The sequence below is a fragment of the Bubalus bubalis genome, chromosome 6, assembly GCF_019923935.1.
Source record: "Bubalus bubalis isolate 160015118507 breed Murrah chromosome 6, NDDB_SH_1, whole genome shotgun sequence".
Taxonomy (NCBI): Eukaryota; Metazoa; Chordata; class Mammalia; order Artiodactyla; family Bovidae; genus Bubalus; species Bubalus bubalis.
The window spans coordinates 42,867,756-42,894,669 of NC_059162.1; the positions used below are offsets into that span (position 1 = coordinate 42,867,756).

General features: G+C 39.5%; 1 protein-coding gene and 1 long non-coding RNA gene across 8 annotated transcripts in view; one reads left to right on the forward strand and one right to left on the reverse strand.

The window, feature by feature from the left end:
* Positions 1-871: 871 nt before the first annotated feature.
* CDC14A (cell division cycle 14A) overlaps positions 872-26,914 on the reverse strand; it is a 187,345-nt gene continuing 161,302 nt past the window's right edge. For 3 of the 7 annotated variants that reach the window (XM_044944641.2, XM_025288204.3, XM_044944638.2), the window contains 6 exons: positions 23,750-23,865; positions 21,915-21,962; positions 19,531-19,653; positions 18,487-18,823; positions 10,765-10,812; positions 872-2,837 (listed from right to left, as the gene is read on the reverse strand). In XM_044944641.2, coding sequence (XP_044800576.2) covers positions 2,808-2,837; positions 10,765-10,812; positions 18,487-18,823; positions 19,531-19,653; positions 21,915-21,962; positions 23,750-23,865 — 702 coding nt within the window. In that variant the 3' untranslated portion in view covers positions 872-2,807. Of the gene's footprint in view, positions 2,838-10,764; positions 10,813-17,180; positions 18,413-18,478; positions 18,824-19,530; positions 19,654-21,914; positions 21,963-23,749; positions 23,866-26,914 lie in introns of those variants that run through there. The other 4 variants (XM_044944639.2, XM_025288205.3, XM_045166069.1 and 1 more) reach the window with 4 other exon arrangements.
* LOC102402542 lies at positions 22,328-26,828 on the forward strand. The gene is made up of 3 exons (XR_003110095.3): positions 22,328-22,803; positions 25,959-26,124; positions 26,772-26,828. It is a non-coding gene; the product is annotated as an uncharacterized LOC102402542 (long non-coding RNA).

The window sequence follows — 26,914 nt, forward strand, 5'->3', positions numbered from 1 at the left end:
GCCAGGCCTCCCTGTCCATCACCAACTCCTGGAGTTCACTCAAACTCATGTCCATCGAATCGGTGATGCCATCCAGCCATCTCGTCCTCTGTCATCCCCTTCTCCTCCTGCCCCCAATCCCTCCCAGCATCAGAGTCTTTCCCAATGAGTCAACTCTTCACATGAGGTGGCCAAAGTACTGGAGTTTCAGCTTTAGCATCATTCCTTCTAAAGAACACCCAGGGCTTATCTCCTTTAGAATGGATTGGTTGGATCTCCTTGCAGTCCAAGGGACTCTCAAGAGTCTTCTCCAACACCACAGTTCAAAAGCATCAATTCTTTGGCGCTCAGCTTTCTTCACAGTCCAACTCTCACATCCATACATGACCACTGGAAAAACCATAGCCTTGACTAGACAGACCTTTGTTAGCAAAGTAATGTCTCTGCTTTTGAATATGCTATCTAGGTTGGTCATAACTTTCCTCCCAAGGAGTAAGCATCTTTTAACTTCATGGCTGCAATCACCATCTGCAGTGATTTTGGAGCCCAAAAAAAAGTCTGACACGGTTTCCACTGTTTCCCCATCTATTTCCCATGATCAAGCAAGCCCCAAACACTGATCATGAACAGTGTTTTATTAACAAAAAGGAAAATTAAATATACAAGGCTGGATATTATCGGATTCTTATGAAATTTGAAGTATAAGATTTCTTTGTGCTCACTGTCACATAATTCAGGAACAGCCACAACCTGGAAAGTAAATAAAAATCTGGAACGGAGATTTTTAGAAACTCAAAAGTGAATTAAATGTAGAGTGAATTAAATGTAAAATTATAAAGATATTTCAATACATTGATACTCCAAATCCAAATGACAAAAGACAGGGAGAATGTAAATTGCATAAAACTTTTATTATTTATTAGCAGTGTATTCTTCTACACCTTAAAATAGAACAAAATATCTTTTCAAAGGTAAACTATTCATAACAAAATACATGTCAATCTTTATTATTGGAGTAGAATCACTTTGCTATATACTTTCTATATTATACACATATTCTTCTTGATTTGTCTATGTATGTACATGTGTATAAATAATTTTAAGACATACCCATGTAGATACATATGACTAATATATACACATAATTATGGAAAATTTACAGTAGTCAATTTTACAATCATTTAGTAGCTGCACACAATTAGTGTTCACAGAACTACAACTGTCTATATGGTTCCCTTTCCCCCACTCCTCAAATATCATCTCAATTACTTTTCACTGATAATTTTGAAAAAATACTATCATTTTCCTATACAATTAATTGATCATTTTTTACAATAACTCATTATAAAATATTTTACTATTTTAGCTTTAGAAAAGGTATACAATTTAATTCCACTTAATTTTTGATTCCTAAAACATACAATTCATTTTTTTAATCAGTTTAGTGCAATTATTTGGTACTGCAGTTTTTGAAGGTTAACGAACCTGAGTCAAACATTCATTCAAATGCCTTTTTTAAAAAGTAAGACATAAACAAGATGTTTTGCTGAAGCATGTATAACAGCCTCAAGGTACCCCTTCTAATAAATACCTGATAAATAACTCAGTGGCTGAGAGTAAAGCACTTCATACGAATCCACTGGACTGCCTGAGTAGTCCATTCTTGAGCAGCATGGAAGACAATGAGGATCTAATACTCCCCAACTCCCCATGGAAAAAAGGTTTACAGGCTTCCGGACCCTAAATGTAAGATTACACTTACATGAAAGGCCTGTGAAGTACCTAGGAGTCCCTTCATTTTCATGTGAGGTTTCAGATATGCTAGCCTGTGTGATCTGTCTTAAGCTTGTTTCCTTTATTAATACAGAAAACTACTTAGCAGCATCCTTTGAATCCTCTTTGCTGATTTAAAACTTGCCAGACCATGTGTGAATACAGGCAAAAACCTTGTACCAAAATCAGAATATTCTAATTGGATTAAGAATTCTTTTGTGAGAAGGAAAGAAGTAAAAGCATTTGGACTGTTGAGTCATTTCATAGAGAAAAACTATGCTTTCAAGGAAAAACATTCAGTGAATTTTGATCTTCAACTGGATGTTAAATTTTGTTAAAACCTCCAAAGATGCAAAACTAAATGGCTCAGCAACAAAGACAAAGGGTAAAGAAATGATCTTAATAAGCCGTATCAAACAATTGTACTCTTGCTAAGAGATAAACCTGGATAAACTTATTGAATTAGACTGACTTCCCAAAAGAATGAAGTGATGTGCCATATTCGTAGTGGAAACATACAAATCACTTTCTAAAACCTTTCTCCTTTACTTTTTCTTAATAAAGAGGAATTATTATTCATTGTAGATAAAACCATACTAAACAAATTCAAAATACAAATTTTTGGTAGGAAACAGCAAGAAAATCTAAGTCAAAATATAGTCTAGTTTTTACATAATTTTATATATTTATAAATTTATCAAAATAGCCTTTTAAAGTTCACAATAGATACATAATGTAACACTGTACATGTAAATGTAATAAATGTATTTCCGAAATACATTAAAAATAACCTTCCAAAATACCAAATTCAACATGAAAACTGTCTTAAAAAGTTGACGTCTCCATAAACATAGTTTCAGTGCATTCAGAGTAGTCATTAGCCAGAGTTTTCTGGTTTCAAGTCTCATGAAGGTCTTATCTGAGTGCTCTCTTTACTTTAAGGTAAAAAGGCAGAGATATTCTTCCAGCAAGCAGTTGTTTTCTCTCTACATTGCTCATCCAGATGAGGAAACTGCATGTAAGAGTGGAACAGCTTTCACCGGAGTGGCAAGGCCTTAGTAATGAACATATTCAGACTGAAGGGACTGTGCAGGGAGAGACATAAACTGAGGTTAAATTCCATCACACACAAAAGTTCTCCTACATCATGCAGCTTTTCCCTTCAACACAAAGCAGTTGGATCTGTTATATAAAAGATAGATGAAACAAACTAAGAAGAATAGAAAAAGATGAGAGAAACAAAGGATTTGCTAAAAATGAGATATTCAATTATTATTCAAGGTAAAGTGATTACAAGAAAACTTTATATTTTAAAAGGCTCACTAATTTAGTACTAGTGATTAAAAATTAAGTATTATTTGGAAATTGATAGGTGGCATTAAACTCACTTCTACCTTTGGATAATACTATTGAGTTTTACTGAATAGCATTAAATGACATTTGAGACTAAGTTGAAGATTATTAAAGTATATTTAAGGAATATATATTTTTTAATTCAACACATATCAAATGAAGATTAATGCTTCTAATGCAGTAGAATTAGCCATCATTTAAAAATAAGACACCTTAAGAATGTTTGAATGTTATAAATACCTTATAAATTCTTTCCACTTAGGGGGACACAAAGCACTTCTAACTTTGAAATTTGATCTTAAGACCCAAAAAGCTTTTGTGCAGAAGAGTCTTGCAGTCATAACATAATAAACAGTGGGCAAGTTTCAAAAAAATAAACACAGTTTTTCCCACATCACATTAGATAACAACGTATAAAAGGAGCATGCTTGGGATATGTAATCAGAATGCACTGATAACAGACATAAGCCAGGGAAAGATAAAGAGGTACAGAAAAATCCACCAACAGTTATTTTTGAGCAGCAAACAGCAGTTAGAAGAAACATAACATTAACAATTTTTGCACAATTCTAATCAAATACCTTAGAAAAACAAAGCTTGCTACCAAATGCCCTTTTCTCTTCCTCCAATAAATATTTTTCAAATTTATCTGCAGCATTTTATTAATAGGTCATCAGTTCTGAGACCAGTCCATTTTTTGATAGTGTAAGTATCAGTAAAAAAAAAAAAAAAAAGAATCTGCTCATTTTGCAAATAATTTACAAAAGGATTCAAACTATCTTTGATTAGTTTCAAAATCCCAGTGAATTTTATATCCTACCAACAGCCATTTACTATTGTACATAAGAATCTATCAACACCATGAGTCAAAAGTTATGGTCCCTGCCCTCAAAGGGCAAAAGACCACAATGTCATACAGACATAAAGTGAAAAGACAAATGTGCCAACATTAAGCAATAATATACACAGAGTAAGAGTAACACTGTTCACAAGCAAAGGATTAGGCAGAGTGGAAAGGGAAGGTTGAGTAGGGGGTAGGTGTGTTCTCAGGCTGCAAATTTCAAAGAGGTTAAAGGTCAAGAGCATTAGGAAAAAAAGGAAAAGGTTTGGCAAAATGACTACAGGATGTAGTTTATGTAAAAGCTTCACAACAGGAGAGATGATCAAGACTTAGGGTACTATATTGTAAATACACCTGAATTTAGAGAGAGAATAAAAGAGAAAGTCCAGTGAAACTGGTCCAATGCCTTGAAGCCCATTTAACTTGTGAGACAACAGCTGCCAACCTAGCATTTAGAGCTTAAAAGTGGACTACCATTTTTCTCGGTGCTTTATCCCAGTTTCTTCTGAAATCTGGCCAGTAGGCCAAGAGGGCAGAGCCACAAGTTCTTTGTAGCTGCAAAAATGCCACATATGCAGGCTATACATTGGCCAATGTTTTCTTGGCAATATTTTAACTTTCACTTTTGCTCTAACTAGAAAAGTTACTCATGTTATCACTAACAGAAATTATAAAGCTCCTGTGATTGCTTGAAAATTTACAACAAAGTTGTTTTTGCAAGTATCTTAAAGTTTTATCAACTCTCAATAAATAGAGATACAGCAAATGAACAGATGCTAGACAAGTTACCATTGTGAAACTAACTTTCTCCCAGGGCAAAGTGTTTTATACATGCATCAATATACACGGAAAAAATATGTCTGTACATATATTTGCATGATTTATGGAATCATGATATACACTGAACTGAAAAATGGAAATATTTCCTAGAATATTAAGGATTTCAATCATTCACGTGAAGTATATACTCATTAGTCTTCTGTCATGCTGGTTAATTCATTCAACTATGACTGAACATCAGTAGTATGAATATATTAAGTACTGTGGGATAAAAATATGATACCAAAGTTCTCAAAACCAAACATATTCCATGGTTTCTTTATATGGTGTAAATAAAGTTAAAAAAAATAAGAGACCTGTAAAACAGGTTTAGCACATTATTCTGACATCAATGTTTTGGAATAAATTAACTCCTTTTCATTTTCAGTCTAAAACGAAAATCTTAATGGAAGTGGACTTAGGGAAGGAAGAGAACTGTTAAAATCTACATGACCTATGCACTTGAAAAAAGTATAACTAGTATTTCAAGGCCTTTTAACTGGGGGGACAATAGTGACAATGACATTTAGATTTCAAGCACCACGTGTTTATATGATGGGCTTGTATTCAGGGTATCTGGTTCATTTGTTTTCTAAATGTACATGTATCCTAAAGCTATTCATGTTTCAGAAAACACAATAGCCAGTTATTAGCCATTTTAATTTTTACAGTAAAAATCTAAATGCATCATGTACTGTATAAACAATATCATTATTGATTTTATTGTTCAAAAGATAGACTAATTGAAGTACAACTAACTGGAATTCTTGATAAGTTAGATATGCCACAGGTCAATTATTCTGTAAAAGGACACTTATTGAGTACTTTCTACATACTAGGCACAATTCTAAACATCTTATGTGTGTTAGCTCATTAAATGCTCTGAATAGCTCATTTTAGAGATGGCGAAACTGAGGAACAAAACATTAAAGCAACTTGCCTAAGATCATGCAACTAGGAAGGAATTTGAACTCCAGCAGTCTGGCTACAAAGCCCAAAGTCTTAGCCTCCACAATATAATGCCTCAAGACACTTGAAGCATTTGTCCTGTGATTCAGTCCTTATCAACTGAATATTCTCTATCACCTGACACAGACAAATAATGAGTAGGGTATGAGCCTGAGTAAGCAAAGAAATATTAACAGACAAAAGAGAATGTACTATTTATTACTGTAATTAAGATTTTTTAATAATTTTCCATAGGACTGAACCCAAAAGAATTCTCAGTAATAGTCCATAAAGAAATTTTTTTTATTAGAACACCAATGTTTAAATATTCTGATAAAAGTTTTAATTCGGCCTTGCCAATTTTTATCATTACCATAAGGATACCTAATCAATCTGAAATATAAAACCAACAAAAAATCCTCGGCAAAGACAAAGATATGATTACAAAGGAAGGGAGACCTGAGGTGTAAATATTATTTTACAAAGTAGCACTTATTTAAATAACCAAGAGATTTAAATTTCTCATATAGAAAATTCATGTGCCCATTGAGTTCAACAGGGTTTAGCGAGCTAAGACTAGATCAAGTTTAGCATGATTATATAGTATTTTTACAGTATGAATACCGTAAACGAATAATATAGCAATATCCAGCCTGCAAATGAAGGATAAAATTACCTTACATTGCAGCCCCCCAAATTTTTATGTCAAAATATAAGCTTCCATCAAGAATTCTTGCTCTGAAAGCAGTTGGATTTGACACAAAACATAGTGTTAGGTAAGGAGATCAAGACAATTTGTTCTGTTCTGGAAATGTGCTACTAATCTGTTTTGGCAGATGTAGGTAGTGACTTTAAAAATTTAGCTACTCTGGAGGAGTTTCTTTTTTAAACAGCCCAGTTATCTAATCATGGTAGAAAAATATCTAATAATTATAGACATAAATACTGTACAAATAATTAACAAATAAAACTATAAACTGACTATCAAAAACAGCAAAACATAATGAATAATTAAAGTTAAGGTCTTTGCCAGCAAAACAGTGCAATAATGTCTTAAGGTTCAAACAACTTGAACCAAAGGACCCTATGATCTGATGTAGGTCAAAACCGCCATGTGTTTTGCCACACTTACTTCTTCTTCCTTGCATTTCCCCATTTTCCCAAGTCCCTTAAGGAAGAAAAAAATAATCTACCAGTTACCCTGGTTTGAGTTCTAACTACCCAGGCAAAAGCACCTACAAGGAAAAAAGTGATTTGTTTCACACTTTGCCATACATCTGAAACTAATACAATATTGTATCAATAAATCAACTATACTCAATTTTTAAAAAAGTGATTTGTTTTCATGGTATCATTGATAATTAAAAGAAAAAATACATTTGGCAATATGGTATCATATATGTAAGTCCTGTATTTTAAGATTTAGTGAACAAATGAGGAAAAAAACAAACACTGGGTAAAAATAAGTTTATCTATAACTGCCTCTATACTCCTGGGCTTTTTATGGCTTTGCAGTGGGGTTTCCAGTTGTAGTGCTTGTAAATTAGCAACACACAAAATGTATGCATTATATGTATATATCGATATGCATATATGCATATAATCATATTATATGCATATTTCCACAAATGTGATTTCATACTCTAGCAGAAGCACAGCTGAATAATGTTTTATTGGCATCATATTAACACAAAAAGGCTATGCTCTGTGATAAAATCAGCTTTGAAAGAAGTGTAAGCATTTTTCTATAGTGTTCTCTAAGCAGGTCAGGGACCCAAAGATTTAACAATCTGATTTTGGTTAACTAAAATGCTATATAACTATTCTTTCCCCTTCCTACATAACTTTTAATAGATTCTTTTTTCTGGAGGAACTTAATATGTGCTCTTCAACAATCATAAAGAGCTCAATTGTTAGGTGACAGATTGTTGACACCCAACTTGACTCAGCCAACCATCACATGAGTTTTCGGTTCATCTGAACACCAAAATTATATTGATGCAAGCTTGGTTAACATGTATTTTCTCTTATTTTAGTAAAGTCACATTTCTAGAAAAAAATAAGCTCTCAGATTACTGTGTATTAAAGCTAATGCTGAAACGTTGTGTGCTTGCTATTAGTGCTTCCTGTGCTTGCAATAATAACAGGCCCCTAATCAGCCCTCTGCTTAACATGTGTGAACCTAGATATGCTAACCAACGTTTAGTTCAATAAATACTTATTAGGCGCTTTCTATACTTTGGAACCTGAGAAAGCAAAGATGCCTCTGAGAAGCCTTAAAGCCAGCAGAAGAGAGAGAGAATCACATACAGCTGATTGTCTCGGGAAACCCGGGGCAGGGGCTGGGAATAGGGGGTTGTGAACAAAATCCTGTAAGAGATGAAAAGGTATTCTGCCTGGATGGGTCACAAACGCCTTATCAGAAAGAAAACTAGTGAGCCAGGCCAGGAAATACATAACCAAGCAGAGACAGGTGGGAAAGCAGAGTAAACCACCTGTGCTAGGACTCGGCAGGAGGCAGAGCTGAGTCAGGATGCTGGCTGGAGCTGCTGAAGAAGAGCCGGTGGGGAGGCACATGGCCTGATGGAGAGGGGCCCCGAAGGCAGGCCAGGGGTCCAGGACGGACCCTGCGTGTGAAGTGGAGATACTGAATGATTCTGAACACAGGAATAGTTTGAGCAGCTTGTCTCAGAAATCTAGCACAGCAGCAAAATAGAGGAAGGAAATTAAAGGGCCATTTCAATAGTCCATGGAGATTCTTAGCAGTGCTAAGAATGGACAACAAAATACAGATATTTCAAGGGAAAACTGCTAGGGCTTAGTGGCTGGATGTGGCAGAGGGAAAGGCAGAAGTAGTGTCAAAGACAATTCCAGATTTCTAGCTCGGATGACTGGATATACAAAGATACAGTTAGCCAGGAAACAAGAGGAGGAGAGGACCAATGAAGGAGCATGTATTCTCCCCCAGCATAGCCCAGGGGAAGGTAGAAATGTAAGTCCAATGCTCAGGAGACGATTACCCACACAGAGAAGTGGACCAAGGTCAGAGACTGGGGAAAAATCATAAAGGGGCAGGTGGACAAAGACAAACAGGTAACTATTTAATGGGAAGGGGAGGAGAAACAGGAAAATAATATTCCAAAACTCAAAATGGACCAAAATAATAGGAGAAAAGGGTGGTCAGTATTGTCAAATGCTGCACAAAGACTAAGAAGAATGAAAACTGACAAGAGATAATCAGATCTGGTTTAAAGAAGTCAGTGGCAGCCAGTGGGAAAGACTGACCAGAAGGTGGGGACGTGGGGAGGAGGCGGTGCACATGCCTTTCTTGTCCAAGTCTGGCCATAAAGGAGACACTATGAGACGTGGCAGAACTGAGGGAAGCAATTGGTAAGACCAGCCTGTACCTGATTGCAGGTGGAGACAGGCAAACAGGGTGTAAGAGACTGGAGATATAAGAGAGCAAGGCTGTGCACAGGCCAACTCCCAGAAACAGTCCGCAAAGAATAGTTCAGGTTCATGGAGTTACCACTGAAGAAGAGGAGAGCTTCTGTTTTTGAAAAGGAGTAAAAGGACAAGTCGGATGCAGATATACTTTGAGGTAGTAAAGAGGACAGTTAAGGGGAATTATTCCTGAAAAATTATATGTTCTCAGCCTCTGGAGGTTGGAGGATTTGTGCTGATGAAGAATGTGAAAAGTTATGGAGCAGTCAATGACTCATTGGAAAAGACCCTGATGCTGGGAAAGATTGAAGGCAGGAGGAGAAGGGGATGACAGAACAAGACAGTTGGATGGCAACACCGGCTCAGTGGACATGAGTTTGAGCAAACTCTGGGAGATAGAGAAGGACAAGAAACCCTGGTGTGCTGCGGTCCATGGGGCCCCAAAGAGTCGGACATAACTTAGTGACAGAACAACAAATGCGGGGAAGAGAAAGGAAGCCAAGATAGGCCAGGTAAACTCACCATGAGCACTGAAGGGTCTGGGTAAATTAGAAATTTATTTGAAATGGAATCAATTGACAGTCATGGGATTTTCTCCAACAGAGCTCAGAAGAGACTATAAACAGATAGGAGATGGCTGAACTGATCTGATTTTGGAGGCTAGTGATGAAGTGGCTATAGAAAAAAAGTTCAAGTGGAAAAGAGAATGTTGGAAAAAGGAAGCAGAAATGACTAAGTGGGTCACAGAAGGAAGTAAACAGAAAGGGAACAGGCAGGGGTCATAAAGAGGTCATGGGGAGGAGTTAGTGGTAAGGGGGAGAAAATGTTTGAGAGGAGCCTTATAGAATCCAAGATATCAGAAGCAATGGTCTAAGCAGTAAGGTCTATGAAATGAAATTCCAAATGAATAAAAACAAAGATCACAGGAGCTAAGGAAGCAGCTGTGAGACTGAACAAGTCACTGCCTCTTTGAGTCTTGGTTTCCTCATCTGTAAATTATGGGTTAAATAAATATGATGATGGGCTTCCCTCATAGTTCAATTGGTAAAGAATTCACCTGCAATGCAGGAGACCCTGGTTCAATTCTTGGGTTGGGAAGATGATGTATAAGCATTGCAGCTAATACGATGTGAGGTACATAGGTAATCAATAAATCACTGATGATGATAAGGATTAGAAAAATGTTACAGTTGTCATGAATGCTGGTAGAAGCTTGGTAGCTAAAGAGTAAAGCTGGGGACTTCCCTGATGGTCCACTGGTTAAGACTTTACCTTCCAGTGCAGGGGGTGTGGGTTTGATCCCTGGTCAGGGAGCTAGGATACCTTGCAGCCCCAAATCCAAAACATAAAACAGAAACCAGTCAATAGAGATTTTTTAAATGGTCCACATCAAAAAATCTTAAAACAAAAAAAAAAAGCCAAACTCCTCAATATGATGGTATTAGGAGGTAGAGATTTGGGGAGGTAATTAGGTCATGAGAACAGAGTCTTCATGAATGAGATTGGCGTTCTTATAAAAGGGACTCAGAGAGCTTCGTCGCTCTCTTACAGTTACGCAAGGATACAATGAGAAGATGACAGTCTGCAGCCCAAAAGAGAATACTCACCTGAACTGAACACGCTGGCCCCCAATCTCTGACTTCCAGCCTCCAGAACTGTGAGAAATAGACCTGTTGTTTAAAGACTGCTGCTGCTAAGTCGCTTCAGTCATGTCCGACTCTGTGAGACCCCATAGACGGCAGCCCACCAGGCTCCCCCGTCCCTGGGATTCTCCAGGCAAGAACACTGGAGTGGGTTGCCATTTCCTTCTCCAATGCATGAAAGTGAAAAGTGAAAGTGATGTCACTCAGTCATGTCTGACTCTTAGCGACCCCATGACTGCAGCGTACCAGGGTCTTCCATCCATGGGATTTTCCAGGCAAGAGTATTGGAGTGGGGTGCCATTGCCTTCTCCATATAGACTGCTAGTCTAGGATATTTTATAATAGCAGCTAAGCTAACATACTATTTTTTTATATCCTTTCTTTCCACTCTCATAACCTTCAATCAGAGACTGAACCTGAGGATGCCAAAGCCCATACAGATGATGACCTCATTAATATCAGAAGGCTGAAGGCTCACAACGGTCTGCAAATACTGTGTGTATCTATATAACATCTATGCACATTTAAAGGCATTATCGGGACCATGCTGACCTCAGAACAAAGCAATGCTTTGTCAACTGACATTTCCAAGTCTCCTGGGAAGGGAACAGAAGAATACCAATGCTGAAAGAAAGCCAAAGGTGTGGTTCAATACTGAGACCGAGCTCAAGATCTCGACAGTATTAGTATTTCTTGGCAGAAAAACTGCATTATGTTTAAGGCAGTGCCACAGGTGGATGAATCAGAGCCAGTTACACAGAGTGAAGTAAGTCAGAAAGAGAAAAACAAATACATATATTAATGCATATATACGGAATCTAGAAAAATGGTACTGATGAATCGATTTGCAGGGCAGGACTAGAGATGCAGATGTAGAGAATGGGCTTGTGGACACAGCAGGGGAAGGAGCGGGTGGGATGAACGGAGAGAAGCAGCACTGACAGATATACGCTGCCATGGGTAAAACAGAGCGCCAGCAGCAGACAGCTGCAGAGCACAGGGGCTGCGCTGGGCGCTCCGTGACAGCACAGCAGGGCGGGACAGGGAGGAGGGCAGGGAGGCTCAAGAGAGCGAGGACGTATGTACACTTACAGCTGATTAACCTTGTCCTACAGCAGAAACTACCACAACATTGTAACACAATCAGCCTCTAATTTAAAATGTTTTTAAAAGACTGAATTAGGAAAACCATTGGCAAGGCTAACACAACAAAGAAGATGAGAAAGCAACAGAATAGAGAAGAATGGGAAAATTCCAAGAGACAATGAATGACCATGACATAATCTGAAGCATCACTAAGAGACTAATCTTAAAATGTTTGAAGATCAGTACGTAAGTAAATAAAAGCTTAGTATCAGCTACTACTTAATAAAAATTTTTAAAGTCACAAAAAGGATTTTAATAGGCGAAACCCAAAGCAGCTTTCAAAAGAACCTTATAATAGGACTACTTATCTTACTTATGTTTATACATTCTAAAGGTCAATACAATAAAAGCTTGTAATAAAAGGCTGTTCTCATAAAGCAAAAATTAATGTAACCCCTGACACAGAAGTGATAAAAAAGTTTTGTGGCCAACATGAATATATATATATATTTATTAAAAAACACATTATTTTACAACTCCTCATGCTCACTTTCACTTTTCCCTTTCATGCATTGGAGAAGGAAATGGCAACCCACTCCAGTGTTCTTGCCTGGAGAATCCCAGGGACGGGGGAGCCTGGTGGGCTGCCATCTACGGGGTCGCACAGAGTCGGACACAACTGAAGCGACTTAGCAGCAGCAGCAGCATGCTCAAGTGTTATTAAAAAATGTTTCCTAAAGACCATAATTTTTCCTCAGGTAGTTAAGTATCCATTTATAAAAATAAATATACCATTTAAAATTCATAATAAAAATATGTTAGTTGTTGGTCATATATTATTTAATGTATCTGTACCATTATGGGCACTGAAATGCAGGTCATTATGAAAAGCATAGAATATACCCAAGGACAATTGATGAAGTACGGACTGGGGACAGCAGACAGGGCTCAAACTGGGCTCCTGCCTTCAGGGTTTCTACCAAGAGCTCCTGTCCCCATGATTGCCAGGATTATCTTCATCAAATCAGATCTGATCAAGTCACTCCTGCTAACGCAGTTCCAGTAGCTCAAACTGCATCTCCTAGTTGGGCTTCAGCTTACTTTTCCAGCCTGATTTGAAGGTAACCACCTAAAGCTTCAGCTGCACTGGAACACTCATTGCTCTTAAAAAAAAATTATAGCTACAATTATTGAGCATTATCTATATGCACTGCGTAAACTACTTCAGATGACTTATCTCAATTAAGGATCACAAGCACCCTATTACAAAGATTATCATTACCACATTAGCTTTAAGGCCTCACAGGCACACCAACCCCTTTCAAAGCACAGTCATATGTCTATAAAATTTACAAAAATAGTTTATACTCTTTATCTTAAATAGGTCCCACCAAATTGTTTAAGTTTTAGGATGCACAAAACCTAGTTATGCTCCTGATTACTATTATTCCCATTTACTGAGGCTCAGAGAGGTTAAGTAACTTGCCGAAGTCCTTGCCAAAAGGAAATGGTAGTGACAAGATTTGAACCCAGGTCTACTTGTCTTTAGAACCTAAGAACTATCGTACTAAGGTTCTACCTCTGTTCTTGTAGCTCCCATTGCCTGAAATGACCATTTCTCCTCTTCATATTTTCATCACTAGATTCCTAGAGGGCTCCTATTCATCCTCCAAAGCCCAACTAAAATGTTACCCTTTCTTTACAGCATTTCCTAACCCTTCTTGAAAAAAAGAGATATCCTTTAGATATCCCTCTATTTTAAACACCTATCACGGTATATATATGATATGAAATAATCAGAAGAAAATGCTTTTTTGTAGTCAAAATGAGCCAGGTGCAAATTATGGCTTTGCAACATATTTGTGGTACAACCTAGGGCAAAATATTTAAACTCTCAAACCCTCAAGGTATTTATCTTTAAAATGGAAGCAATAATTCTTAGCACGATCATTCATTTAACTATCCAAACATCCATAATATTCAGGAAGTACTTGATGAGCGCCTACTATAAGCAAGGCACAGAGCATAAAAGAGTGAAAAACAGAGATACCTTCCCTGCTCTCACAAAGTTTACAGTCTAGTGGGGCATACAGATAAGTGGACAGATGATTAAAATGCAAAGTAAGAGTCTGAGTATCACAATCAAGACCAAGGCAGGGTGTACAAAGGCTTACGGGGGAAGCATGGTGACCTAACCTACACTTGCAGGGTTAGGCAAGGACAAGGCAGATGACTAATAATTCAGTGGTAAGTCTCTTAAAAATAACATACAGCAAATATTCAAGACAGATGCCTCAAGTAATTTCAATTTAATAAAATACTTCCACCCCACCCACACCATAATCACACGTCCTTCAACTCTTTTAAGATTTGAAAACTCCTCTGAATGCCGGGGAGGGAAAACTGATTTTTTTACAGTAAGTGGGTCAACCAAAATGAAACTTGGTGTGTTGTGCTGGTCAGTAGAAACCTCAAGAAGAACAGAACAGGCCAAATAAATAAAAATAAAATCTGCTTCTCAGAATTCTGTCACAACCATAAGGATTCCTTAACATTTGTTCTTGTTTTCTGTGTTAAAGCACTTAATGACAGAACAAGGAAATCATTTCCACGTTTTTCTGGGGGCTGAACTGCTGCACAAAGTGAGAAGCAATTGCAGCTTTCAAAAGAGATGCTAATTGCAGCTTTTAAAATATTAGACGCCCTCTAAATACCCGGCAACCCCCGTTCCCTAGGAGTTTCTGGGTCTTTCTTAAAGGTGGGGGAAGGATACTGCAATCTAGATTTCATTTCCTACCTGAGGATTTAAAAACATTTTTTTGCTGAGTGATACAGTCCTATGTCTCACATCTTCAAAAGCACTGGAAAGAAAGACCATCTTATTTAGACAAGAAACCTGTAACAATTACAAAAACTGCATTGAAACAATGAAGGGAAAACACTCAACCTCCTACTTTATTCTGCATAAAATGGGAATTTCCATCTTAATTTAGACTTTCTGCCAGCGAGCCAACAACGGTAGGGCTTGGAGCCCTTCCTCTCACAGAGGTTTTCTAGGCAAAGAAGAAGGAAAATCGGCTATAAGACACCTACTGTTCTTACTTCCTGGGAGGGTGAGAGGGAAGAAAATGTCCTGCTGGCAATCCTATTTATAAATGCTTTTCTTTACAATAAGGTAACAAATTTAAGAAGGAGAAAAGGGAAGAGTAGCAGCTGCCCACACACAGTATTACTTTAAATTTCATTATTGGAAAATCACTCTATTCAGGCCAGGAGAGGGATGAGGCACAGGAGGAGAGGTGAAGAAAAATAACAAAATATGGAATGAAGCCAAAATCAAGTTATATAGACAGAGTGGCAAGAGGAACCAACATGGGAGCTAGGCAGTCCCCACATTGCCAACAGAAGAGAGGAAAACTGAGATCCAGAACAAGTAGAATGTTATTCTCATCAAACTAGCAGTGCTTGTATTGGTAAGTATTCAGCTATCTACCAATCAGGTATTCCTAACTGAATACCAAGCTGAACACCAAGCTAAGTATTCAGCTATAAATGTGGATTACAGCTAAGTCCCCTACATACGAATCTTCAAGTTTCAAACTTTCAAAGACGCAGATGTGCATTCGCATGTCCAATCACATAAGTTAGTTCACATGTCTGGCGCATATTGTCCCACGCATGCATCTTCTACACGGGGTTGTACGTTCATGTACTTTACTGAACAGGACTGTATAGGGTACAGTATCTTGATTTCAAGCCCAGGATGTCCAGAAGCAAGCATAAAAGCAGCGGTGATGTAGCTAGTACTGCTAAGAAGCACCAGGACTTGGAGTCCCAGAGAAAGGACAAAGAGAGACAAGAGGAAGAAGTAACTGAAGAACCGAAGAGATTCACGATGCAGGAAACGGCAAGGAGATTTTCTTTGAGGAGGCACTGTTAGTTTTTGAGGCCGGGCCCCAACATACAACAGTACAGGAAGATTGCATCAGCCCTCCAGAATGCAATCCGGTGCTTCCATGTCATCTATGATAAGACAAAAAGAGCTACTACGCAGACATCACTGGATTGTTGTTTTCAAGAGGGTAGATAGAATTGAATCCAACAAGGAAACAGAACTTGTGCCATCAACGTAAAGGTATGAGTTTAAGTTGCATCTTGCCCTCTGTCTTCTATTGCTGATTATCTTTCGAGTCTTCCATCTCCCATCTCCTCTCCCTCCTCCAGTCAGTAATTCTTCTTGCCTGTTACTTGATGCCAGTATACCAGCTGTACTGTTGTACTGTACTTGTCAAGAATGTTTTCTTTATCTTTTGTGTTTGTTTCTTATGTTTTTGTGAAAAGTATTATAAACCTATTACAGTACAGTACTATATAGCTGATTGCATTATTAATAGTTGGGCACCTAAGCTAACTTTGTTGTACTTAGGAACAAACTGGACTTGTGAATGCACTCTCAGAAGGAACTAGTCCTTATGCAGGGGATTTACTGTACACGAAACCTTTAGCCACAAAATCTGCAAGATATTCAAGTAATTATCTTCCTGTGTAACACTTTTTCTGAAAATGGAAAGATTCATACTCTGGTCTAAAAAAAGAGGCTGACCCATAATCAGTATATGAAAATATCGACTGAACTCAACTCCTGTTCTGAAGTACATGACTTGTAAACCTAGTTATGAAAATGTAAATACACTTCATTTTCCATCTAATCCCAGTTACAAGGATTTAAGTTTTATTGATACATGTGTGCTCATAACTTAATGGGATTAGAGTCAAATTAAGGGATAGGGTCGGCTGAGGCTATAATCTATACAGGAATCTAAAGTTGAAAAACATCACTGGGAATAAAATCAGATGGGGGGAATCATATGTGCTAGAAAGGACTCTGGGTGTACAGAGTGGGAAAAAAACTTTGAAAAGAGGCCTCAGGTAGGGATGGGCATAGTAATGAGTCCAACACACACACACGAGCACACACATAAGAGTACGCACACACACTGCATCTTCACATTAGAAAAGTGGTTTCTAAACTGCCGTATAAGGAAAGTGGGTCCTCTTAGCTAATACCATGGGGTATGGGTTTTCACAAAAGGCCCTGAGAGGCCCACTGCCACACGCATGTCTCCTCCTCTTCCCTCCCCTGCAAAGACCCACCTCCCCCAGGATAACGTCACTTCAGTCATGTCTGATTCTTTGAGACCCCATGGACTGTAGTTCATGCCAGGCTCCTCGGTCCATGGGATTCTCTAGGCAACAATACTGGAGTGGGTTGCCATGCCCTCCTCCAGGAGATCTTCTTGACCCAGGGATCCAGCCCACGTCTCTTATGTCTCCTGCATTGGCAGGTGGGATCTTTACCACTAACGCCACCTGGGAAGCCCCCTCCCAGGGTAACAGAGGCTGAGGAAGTGTCTGAAGAACAGTGGGCATGAGGGGCACAGGACCACAGCCTTCCCAGAACACTAGGGCTTGCTTGTGCCTGAGTCGAGGCAAGGTTGCATTCTAACACTGATTGACACTGCCTTGTGTAGGATCTATTTCTCCTTCCTATTTTGTCCTCATTCTCTTGAATCAAAACTCACATTCCCACAGATCTCAATTCCCTTTGAAGCAATCAACAAATGTGATTAAAGTGACTCTTGACAGGGGGGTGAACCAACAAAATCTTACTTAACTCGGGGAGTTGGTGATGGACAGGGAGACCTGGCATGCTGCAATTCATGGGGTCGCAAAGAGTCGGACATGACTGAGCAACTGAACTGAACTAAACTGAACTGAACAAGGATTACTGGTTAAAAAGTGGGCTTGGAGACTGAAATGAAGAACTCATGGGTAAAATGTGTATGGAGATCCTCATCCTGTCTCTAGAAGAGTGAGAGCTCATTTTAAACATCTTCCTGTTACCCTGCCTTCCCCTCTCCTACATCCCAGGTACCTACCCATAAACCTTCCTTATCAACAGTCTCCATTTGCCATTTAATCAATTCTGAGTCAGTTTCCTGCCAGAAGGTGACACAGTCAAGGGCTTAAATGGTTACTTCTGAGAAGACGCTGTTCATCAGCACCTTATGTGTTTAAATACTCCAAATTCATTGATATACAGTGTAGAAAAAGCTGGGATACCGCCACAACCACAGCAGATGCTGCCCGTCATATGACTCAGTCCCCTGACCTTGTACCCTACACTCAGAGTGATTGGAGAATGAACCTGCTGAAAAGCAACTGAAGTCAACAGGGTCCACGATGAAGGGAGTGAGAGCCGCTTCCTTTCCTAGAGACATCACATACAAAGGAGAGGGAAGAGGAGAAGAAAAAGGAGGAGGAAAGAAAACCAGGTTGAAACTTGGCATTTACTTGAGGAGCCAGCGGAATGTGCGTGCAGAGACAGTTTCACCACACAGAGGGAGGCATAGATCAGAAGGCTTCCTTGGCACTATTAAATTTCTTTGGTGGCAGCCTTGGCTGGGAGGGCAAGGCACAAAAGTTGAGCTCAGGGTTCTGAGGGCCAAGAGGGGGTGTCTGCAAACTTGCGGTCCCAGCCAAGGCACAGAAGTCACGTTCAGGGTTCTGAGGGCCAAGAGGTGGTGTCTGCGAACTTACGGGGATTGATCGGCTCAGGAATCTCGCTGAGGAGGAAGACAGGCCGGTGTAGGAGGGCCGCAGGGTGGTGGAGTGCTCCTCGGTGGTCTTAGCGCCGTGGGGGCCTGGCTGACTGCTTGGGGCACTCCCACTGCTGCTGCTACTTCGGCTGTACTGGTTGTTGTTGAGCTCAGGGTAATTTCTGGCAGGCGGCTGGGAGCTGCCATTCAAGAGGCTGGTGAACGGGTTGGCGATGAAACCCATCTTGGAGGGTAATGTGGTCTTTTTGTTCTCTGGATTGTCGGCTGCAGCATTCAAGTTCCCTAGAGAACTGGCTAGCCGGGAGTTTATGGAAAAGCTGAATGAAAAACACAGGTGGGGGCGGGAGGGGACATAGACAGCCATGTATACTCATGCAGAGTTCATGTTTCTAAAACACATTAATCAGGACATTAGGGGAAGGCGATGCAGACAGTTCGGATCAATGCAAATGGTGACAATAGTTCTTGGTGATCTTACAATATGTGGCCTGTAGTTATACGTGGCAACTTCCTCTGTCAAAATCAGTTAAGACTCTAGAGCAGGCTCACTTTGACCAGAGATCCTGAAATAGAATATGTGGGGGTTCTCTTTGCCCTGAGGTAGGAAGTAAATGAATAGGACTGTGTAAGGGGAGAGCACAGAGCAGCCCTAAGTACAAGATGTAACTTCTATTAATATATATTCAATCCTATGACTACATCAAACATCCCTGCCCAGTTTAGTTCTGCCCCTATGCATCAGGGAGCAGACAACAGTATCATACAATATCACTCTGTGCAACTGAACACCGTTCCTGGGATCATGGTAGGCCTGCTGTGGAAGGGCATGTTGTACAGCATTCCCTCCATGGCCTTGTCCCCACAATTTAAGACAGGAACAGAAGCCTTAGGGGGTCACAGAGCCTTTGGTGGTCCCCAACCCCCACCCTCCCGTCCCCTCCTCTGACAAACTTCAGACAAACGGGCAGTCGCTGCTGCCTTCCCTTTCCTCCTGCAGTGCCTCGGGAGAAGAGAGAAAAATTACCTTCTTACACTGGCGCCTGAGGATACAGAGCCTCTGTTTATCCTCTTGGCCGTCACAGAAGGGGACAAAGCCACTTTCGAGGTCTTCAAAGGAGATGCAGATCCTTGTGGGGAAGAACCCAATCTTTGTGGGGGAAAATGGGCAAAGAACCACACAGAAACTGTGTTATCGTAACATTCAGCCATCAACCAGGACAAAGTAAACTAACAAATGTTAAAGAGATCAGGTCAGGTCCTAATAACAGCAGCCGACACTGACGCAGCCCTCACTCTGAGCCGGGCGCTCATCTCAGACCTTACAGGCATTAACTCAGCTCATCCTCACGACAACCCTACAAGGGAGGCAAAGACTGCACTTTGCAAGTCAGCAAAGCCTCTCAGCGAATGAGAAGAGGCAGAGCTGGGATTTAAATGCAGGAACCAAAGTCCCGTGGTAACCATGATAGTGCCATCCTTGGTCACGTCCCTCCCTTGGACTGGCGTTCATTCCTCCCGAGTCCTTAGATTCTACTTCTGTATATTTTAAATCTCTCCTCTCCTTTCCAAGACTGGAAAGATTTACTGCAGCTGCCCAGGGTAAGCATCATTATTTCTTATCCTTACTCCTAGTAGCCCCTTTTAATCTTGTTCCTGGAAACTCACATTCTGAATAGCCTCTAGCAAAATCTAAGATATCTAATCATGTCGATTCACTATTTAAACCATTTAATCTTTCCTCAGTGCCCAAAAAGACTAAACTTCTTGGCTTGGCTTATAGAACCCTCTGAAATCTGGTATTTTCCAATTCTCCACACTTTCCCACCATTCCTCTACTCCAGCTACATAAAATGCTCTGAGAAACCTGGATGGATGACATCAATACCCCTGTCCAGTTTACATACACTATTTTCCCTGCCCTTACCTCACCCCCACACACACTTTTCTCTTCCACTGCCATCTGACTCACTCCTATTGCTTAGCCTTTCATAATAGTCCAATCAGCTGCTACCTCGCACAGCAAGCCTTCACTGAATTCCCATGTGGGGTCAGCATGCAGCTTCATCATATATTCTCACAGTAAATCATAGCTTCTTATACCATCTTGAATTATTTGATACTGTCTACTTTCCTCAGAATAAGCTCCCTCAGGAGCAAAGAACTTTCTCTCACTTCAATTCCCAGTGACTAGCACAGTGCCAGACCCAGAGCAGGTGCTCAGTAAATGTTTGCTGAGTGAACACAGAGGGAAAATTGACCCAAGTCTGGACAGTCAAGGCCCAGTCATGGTTTTAATACCAAATCTGCTTTGTCCTGGACAGATATTTTAATGAAGAGGGACTCTTTTCCCTATCTGCTACAGAAAAGCTGCTTTACTTGTACTCTTCCTTTCATCATCTTCCCTCCAAACAGGAGCATACAATATGGTTTGCCTCTAAATTAAGGACAGAAGAAGTTGAACAGGGAAGCAGCTCCAGCTTCTGGATAAGTCTGGGTCATATCAGAACTGCCTCCAGTAAGCAACCCTAAACCTACAGCTGAATGAGAACAGGGATGAGGAATGTATTAGCTTTTTCCCCATCTGTTCATGACAGTTTTGGTCAAATATCTCTACGACCCTCACCAAGGCCTATGCACAATCCTGATACCACCGAGACCACCAGGAAGTGTTCGGGGAACATTTTTCCAAAGAAAACCACTAACGTTTCCTCCTCTAATGGAGACTCGGGAAGGAAATGAAACTAGAAAACAAAGGAAGGGAACAGACACATGCAAAAATAGGAGGAAAGAAGAACAGAAATGTCAAAAATTCAAGGCAAAATCTATCACAGGCTTGAAAGGCATGTTGCAGAGCAACTCTGGTTTACTAAGAGACCCCACCATACGCTGGGCACACAGGGTACACTGGCATCACTCCCATAGCCATGCAGCCTTGCGGGCACCTCAGGAAAACAAAACTCTTGCTCATCATGAGCATTAACTATAAAGCCTATTATAATAATCTGGAACAGAAACAAAGGAATTTTAAAAGTGAAAAGCTATGTGCAGCTTATTTCCATGGGCTTAAAGTTGTGAAATGTATCTAAAAGGGTCATAATCTAGTAATAGTTCAAGGTCTCTGCCACGGCCATGGCTCTCAGTGGCCTAGGTCACTCCCAATGGCAATGTGTGTGTACTCAGTCATGTCCGACTGTAGCCCGCAGGCTCCTCTGTCCAAGGGATTTTCCAGGCAAGAATACTGGAGTGGGTTGCCATTTCCTTCTCTCAACCCAGGAATAGAACCCCCATCTCATATATCTCTTAATGTCTCGGCAGGCATATTCTTTACCACTGAGCCACCTGGGGAGCCCCATCTAAAGGGTAGCATTTGCCTATAATCTACTAGAAATTCAACTTGGTTGACAGTACCTGGAAGGCTGGGACACTGCTCTTGGATGCCCTTTCATATCCTCCAACCTACAGAAACCAAAGACAAATGTTCACTCATCACCAGCGTCACACATTTAAGCCAAGACCAAAAGCCACATCCTCTGGAGTCAGACCAGCAAAATTATTAAATGGGCAAGAGGGATAGACCTTGCAAATGAATATTAGTATTTATTTACTTTATAAGTCCTAAAGCCAGTGGGAAATCCATTTTAGTCATTTTGTTTCATCTTGAATTTCATTTACAGTAAAATTCTTTTTCATCAGAAGCTGGTACTGCATCTATTCAGAGTAAGGAAAAAAAAAAGTTTGATGATGGGGCCATGATGCTGTTAAGAAAAATTATATTCAGAAAAATGAGAAAATTTATAAGGATGAAAAGAAAGAGATAAACACCATCTTGGAATGAGCCTTCTGAAGTCTAGTGAAGCTTCTCTTGCTTCTTTTGCCATTTTATCAGCCAAGTTATGCCACAACTTATCCCTTCCTCCCACTTATGGCTTCTTACAAATCAAATATAAATCTGTTGGAAATTAATTTTAATTAACATAAAGCACTTTCTTAGAGTTTCAAGGAAAAATGATGAATAACAAAGATTGGTAATATATTTACTGATCTTGAAGAAACCTCCAGTAAGACAGTATATACAGTGAAAAGAATATAGACTTTGAAGAGTGCTGGGTTTGAATACCAGCTAGGGAGCGATTTACCTTCTCTAATCTCAAGCAACCAACACAAATGTAGGTAACGGTGCCACCTTCTGTGTTTACTCAGTTAATCTTCATGTCCAAACTAGATACCTAGCGTAACTCCTGGCCCCATAGCAGTTCGTCGGTAGATCTACATTTCCTCAACCTCTCAGTGGCAGTTGGTGAGTATCACTAAGTACCAGATTTTCTATTCCCATCTTACTATATAAAACAATTATCTCAACTTCAAGCTATATACGAACCTTCATATTTCAGGGCAGGAAACCAGTACTCAAAGCACAGATAATGGTCTGACCAGACCCAATCTGACTTAAGTGTTATAATCCCTCCAGATAATACATAAAACTAAATTCTCTGTGAGTAGTCTGCTCGACATTTATCATAGCAAAACAGCCTTCTTGCTATGCATTTCTCTCACTTAAAAGTCAAAGGAAAATAACCATTTCCCATGATACTCATTTGTGGACTTGCCACCTCTTACATTACAATAAAGAATCTTGATATTTAGAGATTTTTGAACATTAATTCTGAAGCTTTATTTCTTCCACTTAGTCTGAATTAGCAGAAGATTTCAAAGGTTGTGGTCTGAAGTTAAGTCCCACCAACTGATTCTGATGAGTAATTTCAGATCTCCAAACCAAGATTGTTTGTAACTTAACAGACAGGAATTGCTTATTCAATTCCCAGAAATAGGAAGTCGGGCTAACGAGCGAGGGTATACCAAAAGCTCGGCATACAATACTTTCCTGCACACTCTAGATTAAATACAAATGCTTGGCACACCTCTGAGGATTCGGCACAGAAGAAGAAGCCCATTCACAGGAAAAGAGTGGCATTCCCAACAGAATTTTGAACAGAGTCCCAGAGACAACCAACCACAGCGTGGCAATTTTAGGGGGAATTCCAGAAATTAAGATGTAGCAGCTGCTTTCTATAAGCTTCTAAAATGTATCTACTCCCCACAGCATTAATAAATAACACAAAATAGTAATAAACCAAAAAATGAGAGGTAAACACGGTACTTATAGAATGATAACCAAAAGAGAATAAATATTCTACCCACACATGGAGGTAAAATATAAACTTAAAAGTTTAAAATAGATCTACCTAAATGCACAGGATGGTGAGGTGCGGGGCTGTCTCTGACTTTTTAAGGCACGTAGCTTGTCTCCCTGGGTTATACTATTTTTCATTTCCACATCTTCATCCTCTTCTAAATTATTCTGAAAAAAAAATTCATGTTCCACAGAAAGGTCATTACAAATAATTCTACTTTATATAGAATTCTTAATCGCTTATAGATTATCTCTGTATATGGAATATATTTTACATAGATTATCTAAAAAGAATAAAAGCACTACAAATTCAGCAATGATCACACAGATACTAAAGAACACTGTATTAATCACCAATTAAATATACTAGTCAAATTCCAAATCAAAGAAGCATGATTATGGCCGCGGTAAATTTAAAAGGAGCTTTGTTGCAATGGACCACAACGACGGAGACTTTCTTGCAGACAAAATCACACTTTGGAATATAGCTTAGATATAAGCTTGCTCAAAAGACACAGTACAAATATTTTCCAGAAGTTACCAGAATCCATCACTGCAAATTCCATAATTTGTTTATATAAGTGACAGATAAAACAACTTAGGATATCTATACAGTAACTTACTAACATCATTTAACACTAGTAAAAGCACTCAAGATTCTTCCAAAAGGAGCTAAACCTTACTAGCCTGGGAAAGTGTGTTGCCTGATGAAATAAGTCTTACAGTTGGAAATAAATATATAAGTACCACAGTAGTTCTTTTTGCATGCCAGCTCACATTTAATTCTCATAACCCAGGGAGTGGGGATAGGGAGGGCATTGATACCCTTAATTTCAAGATGAGAAAAGGAGGTGCTAGTGGAATGTCAGAATATTACCTAAGCTCCCCTAAACTCTTCATGACAGAGCTATATTTTAAAATCAGGTTTTCTGTCCTCAGATACAATGTTCTTTCTGAAATACATGCCACTGCACACTAACTTTGCACCATAAAAACTGTATTTTGTTTTTTCCTTACCTGAAAAAAAATCAAAAGGTTTGCATTTGCTAAGATCATTTCTAGCCATAAGTCTCCTTTCCTCTTTAAAGCTAGAATTCTTATTTGATGAAAGATGTACAAAAATACACTTCCCTCTGTCACATTCTAGTCATTTTTGATGGCCATTCCTGAATCAAAACACTTTTTGTTCCCTGCCGCCTATGTTGGGGTCCATGGATGCATCTGGAGCATAGTAGGCATGTCTTGGGTAAAAAGATTACACCTCATTACTACAGCTCTGATCTTAGAAAAAAAGACAAAGGAAATACACAGCCAAAAAAAAAAAAAAAAAGAAAGAAATACACAGCCAGTAGGGAAGAAAAAGAAATGAAGATGAAAGCTTCCCAGAGGAAGCAATTCCTTAGCTGAGTCTTAAAGAGGGAGTACTTGTGAAGCAAGCCAAACCAAGCCAACAGGAAGGGCCATCCTGGCAAAGAACATTAGTTCAACAGTCACGGGATCATGGAACCTCAAAGTCAGGGGGTTCTCTTAGAGTCACTGAGATATGTCTACCTATAAAGTCCCAAGAAATCAATTATACTATTCATCTTTGTCCATCAGTCCCAGTGGGAGTAAATCCACTTTCACCCAAGGAAGCCTGCAGGAATAGAGATCAGGCATGCCTGCAGGCTAGACTTCCAAGCAGGATAACACATCTCAGAAGTTGAGCTTAGCTTCACCTAGCACCCAACATGCTGCGTTGGTAAGAGTTACTTGCTCCTGATGGAAGGACAGCACAGCCAAGAGTCTCCAGAATATGAGGAGGACCAAGAAGTACATGAAAGTGAAAGTTGCTTGGTCATCTCCAACTCTTTGCAAACCCATGGACTACACAGGCCATGGAATTCTTCGGGCCAGAATACTGGAGTGGGTAGCCTTACCCTTCTCCAGGGGATCTTCCCAACCAAGGGATCAAACCCAGGTCTCCCACATTATAAGCCTCCATAAGATAGGCAAGGAAAGCTTCTGGAAGGCCTGACAGGATCTTCACCCCAATCAGTTTCACAGTCTAATGAGTGTATTTGTGGGCAAGCCAGGAACACTCGTTTGTTCATTCAACAAGGAGGATTTTTGTATTCCCAGCTCTGAAGTGCCTTCAAAAGTCTAAGTAAAGTGATCCTCAACTTGAGACTGCAATATTCAACCTATCTGTCAAGTGTAAAGGTAGAACAAAGGTACAAAAATTTACCTCTTACACACTCTTTCTGGGAAAATTATTATAGGATGTGCTTCAGGGAAAAAAAAGAAGACAATGTGAGATCCAGGAAAATCAGGGACCCAACTGAAGAGTGTGAAGAAAAGGTCTTGGGTCAGAACTCTATGTCTGCACTAGAGAACAGTTAGTCCAGGTTGGAAGGTATAAGTGTCCTCAGGAAAAGAATGGACTTGGTAAGATTTTTTTGCTGTGTTGAGATTTTGAAAATTTTTAAATTGCTTGGCACAATTTGTGGTGGGGGGAGGGGGTACGGACAGTAACATTCTGTTTTCCCAAATATACAGAAAACCATGCAAATAAAAACGGCAAATAACTCTAGGGAAAAAAGAGAGCTTCAACAAAGGAAACAGTCATAGTGGGCTATTAAGCTCAACAGTGAGCAATATTTACATAGTAATAATGTATACATTATTTAGGTTTAACCAAAATGATAATATAACTATATTGGGAAGCTGGAGGAGTAAAGGTAATTGCAAGGTAGAAGAACTATTCTTGTCCACCATAACCAGGAGACAATAGGAAAATGCCCATAATTGATAAATTTTTAAAAATAGTATTATTGTAAGATATTTAGAAATATGACAGGGAAAATATTAGTATAATTTGCTTAAAGGTTTTCCCCCTTTGAGAGTGGGTCTGGGAATATAGCAGGGTGGGATAGGGAACTGATTTTCTTTTTTATCCGAATTCAATACTTTTGAAATTTCAAAAACTGCTGTCATGATTTTTAAAAATAAAAATTAATTTTAAAATATACAGTCAAAGTAACTATTTTTATATTATAGTTATGTGTGTTTATCTCTCCTGCTGCTGCTGCTAGGTCGCTTCAACCTGTGCAACCCCATAGACAGCAGCCCACCAGGCTCCCCGTCCCTGGGATTCTCCAAGCAAGAACACTGGAGTGGGTTGCCATTTCCTTCTCCAATGCATGAAAGTGAAAAGTGAAGTGAAGTCACTCAGTTG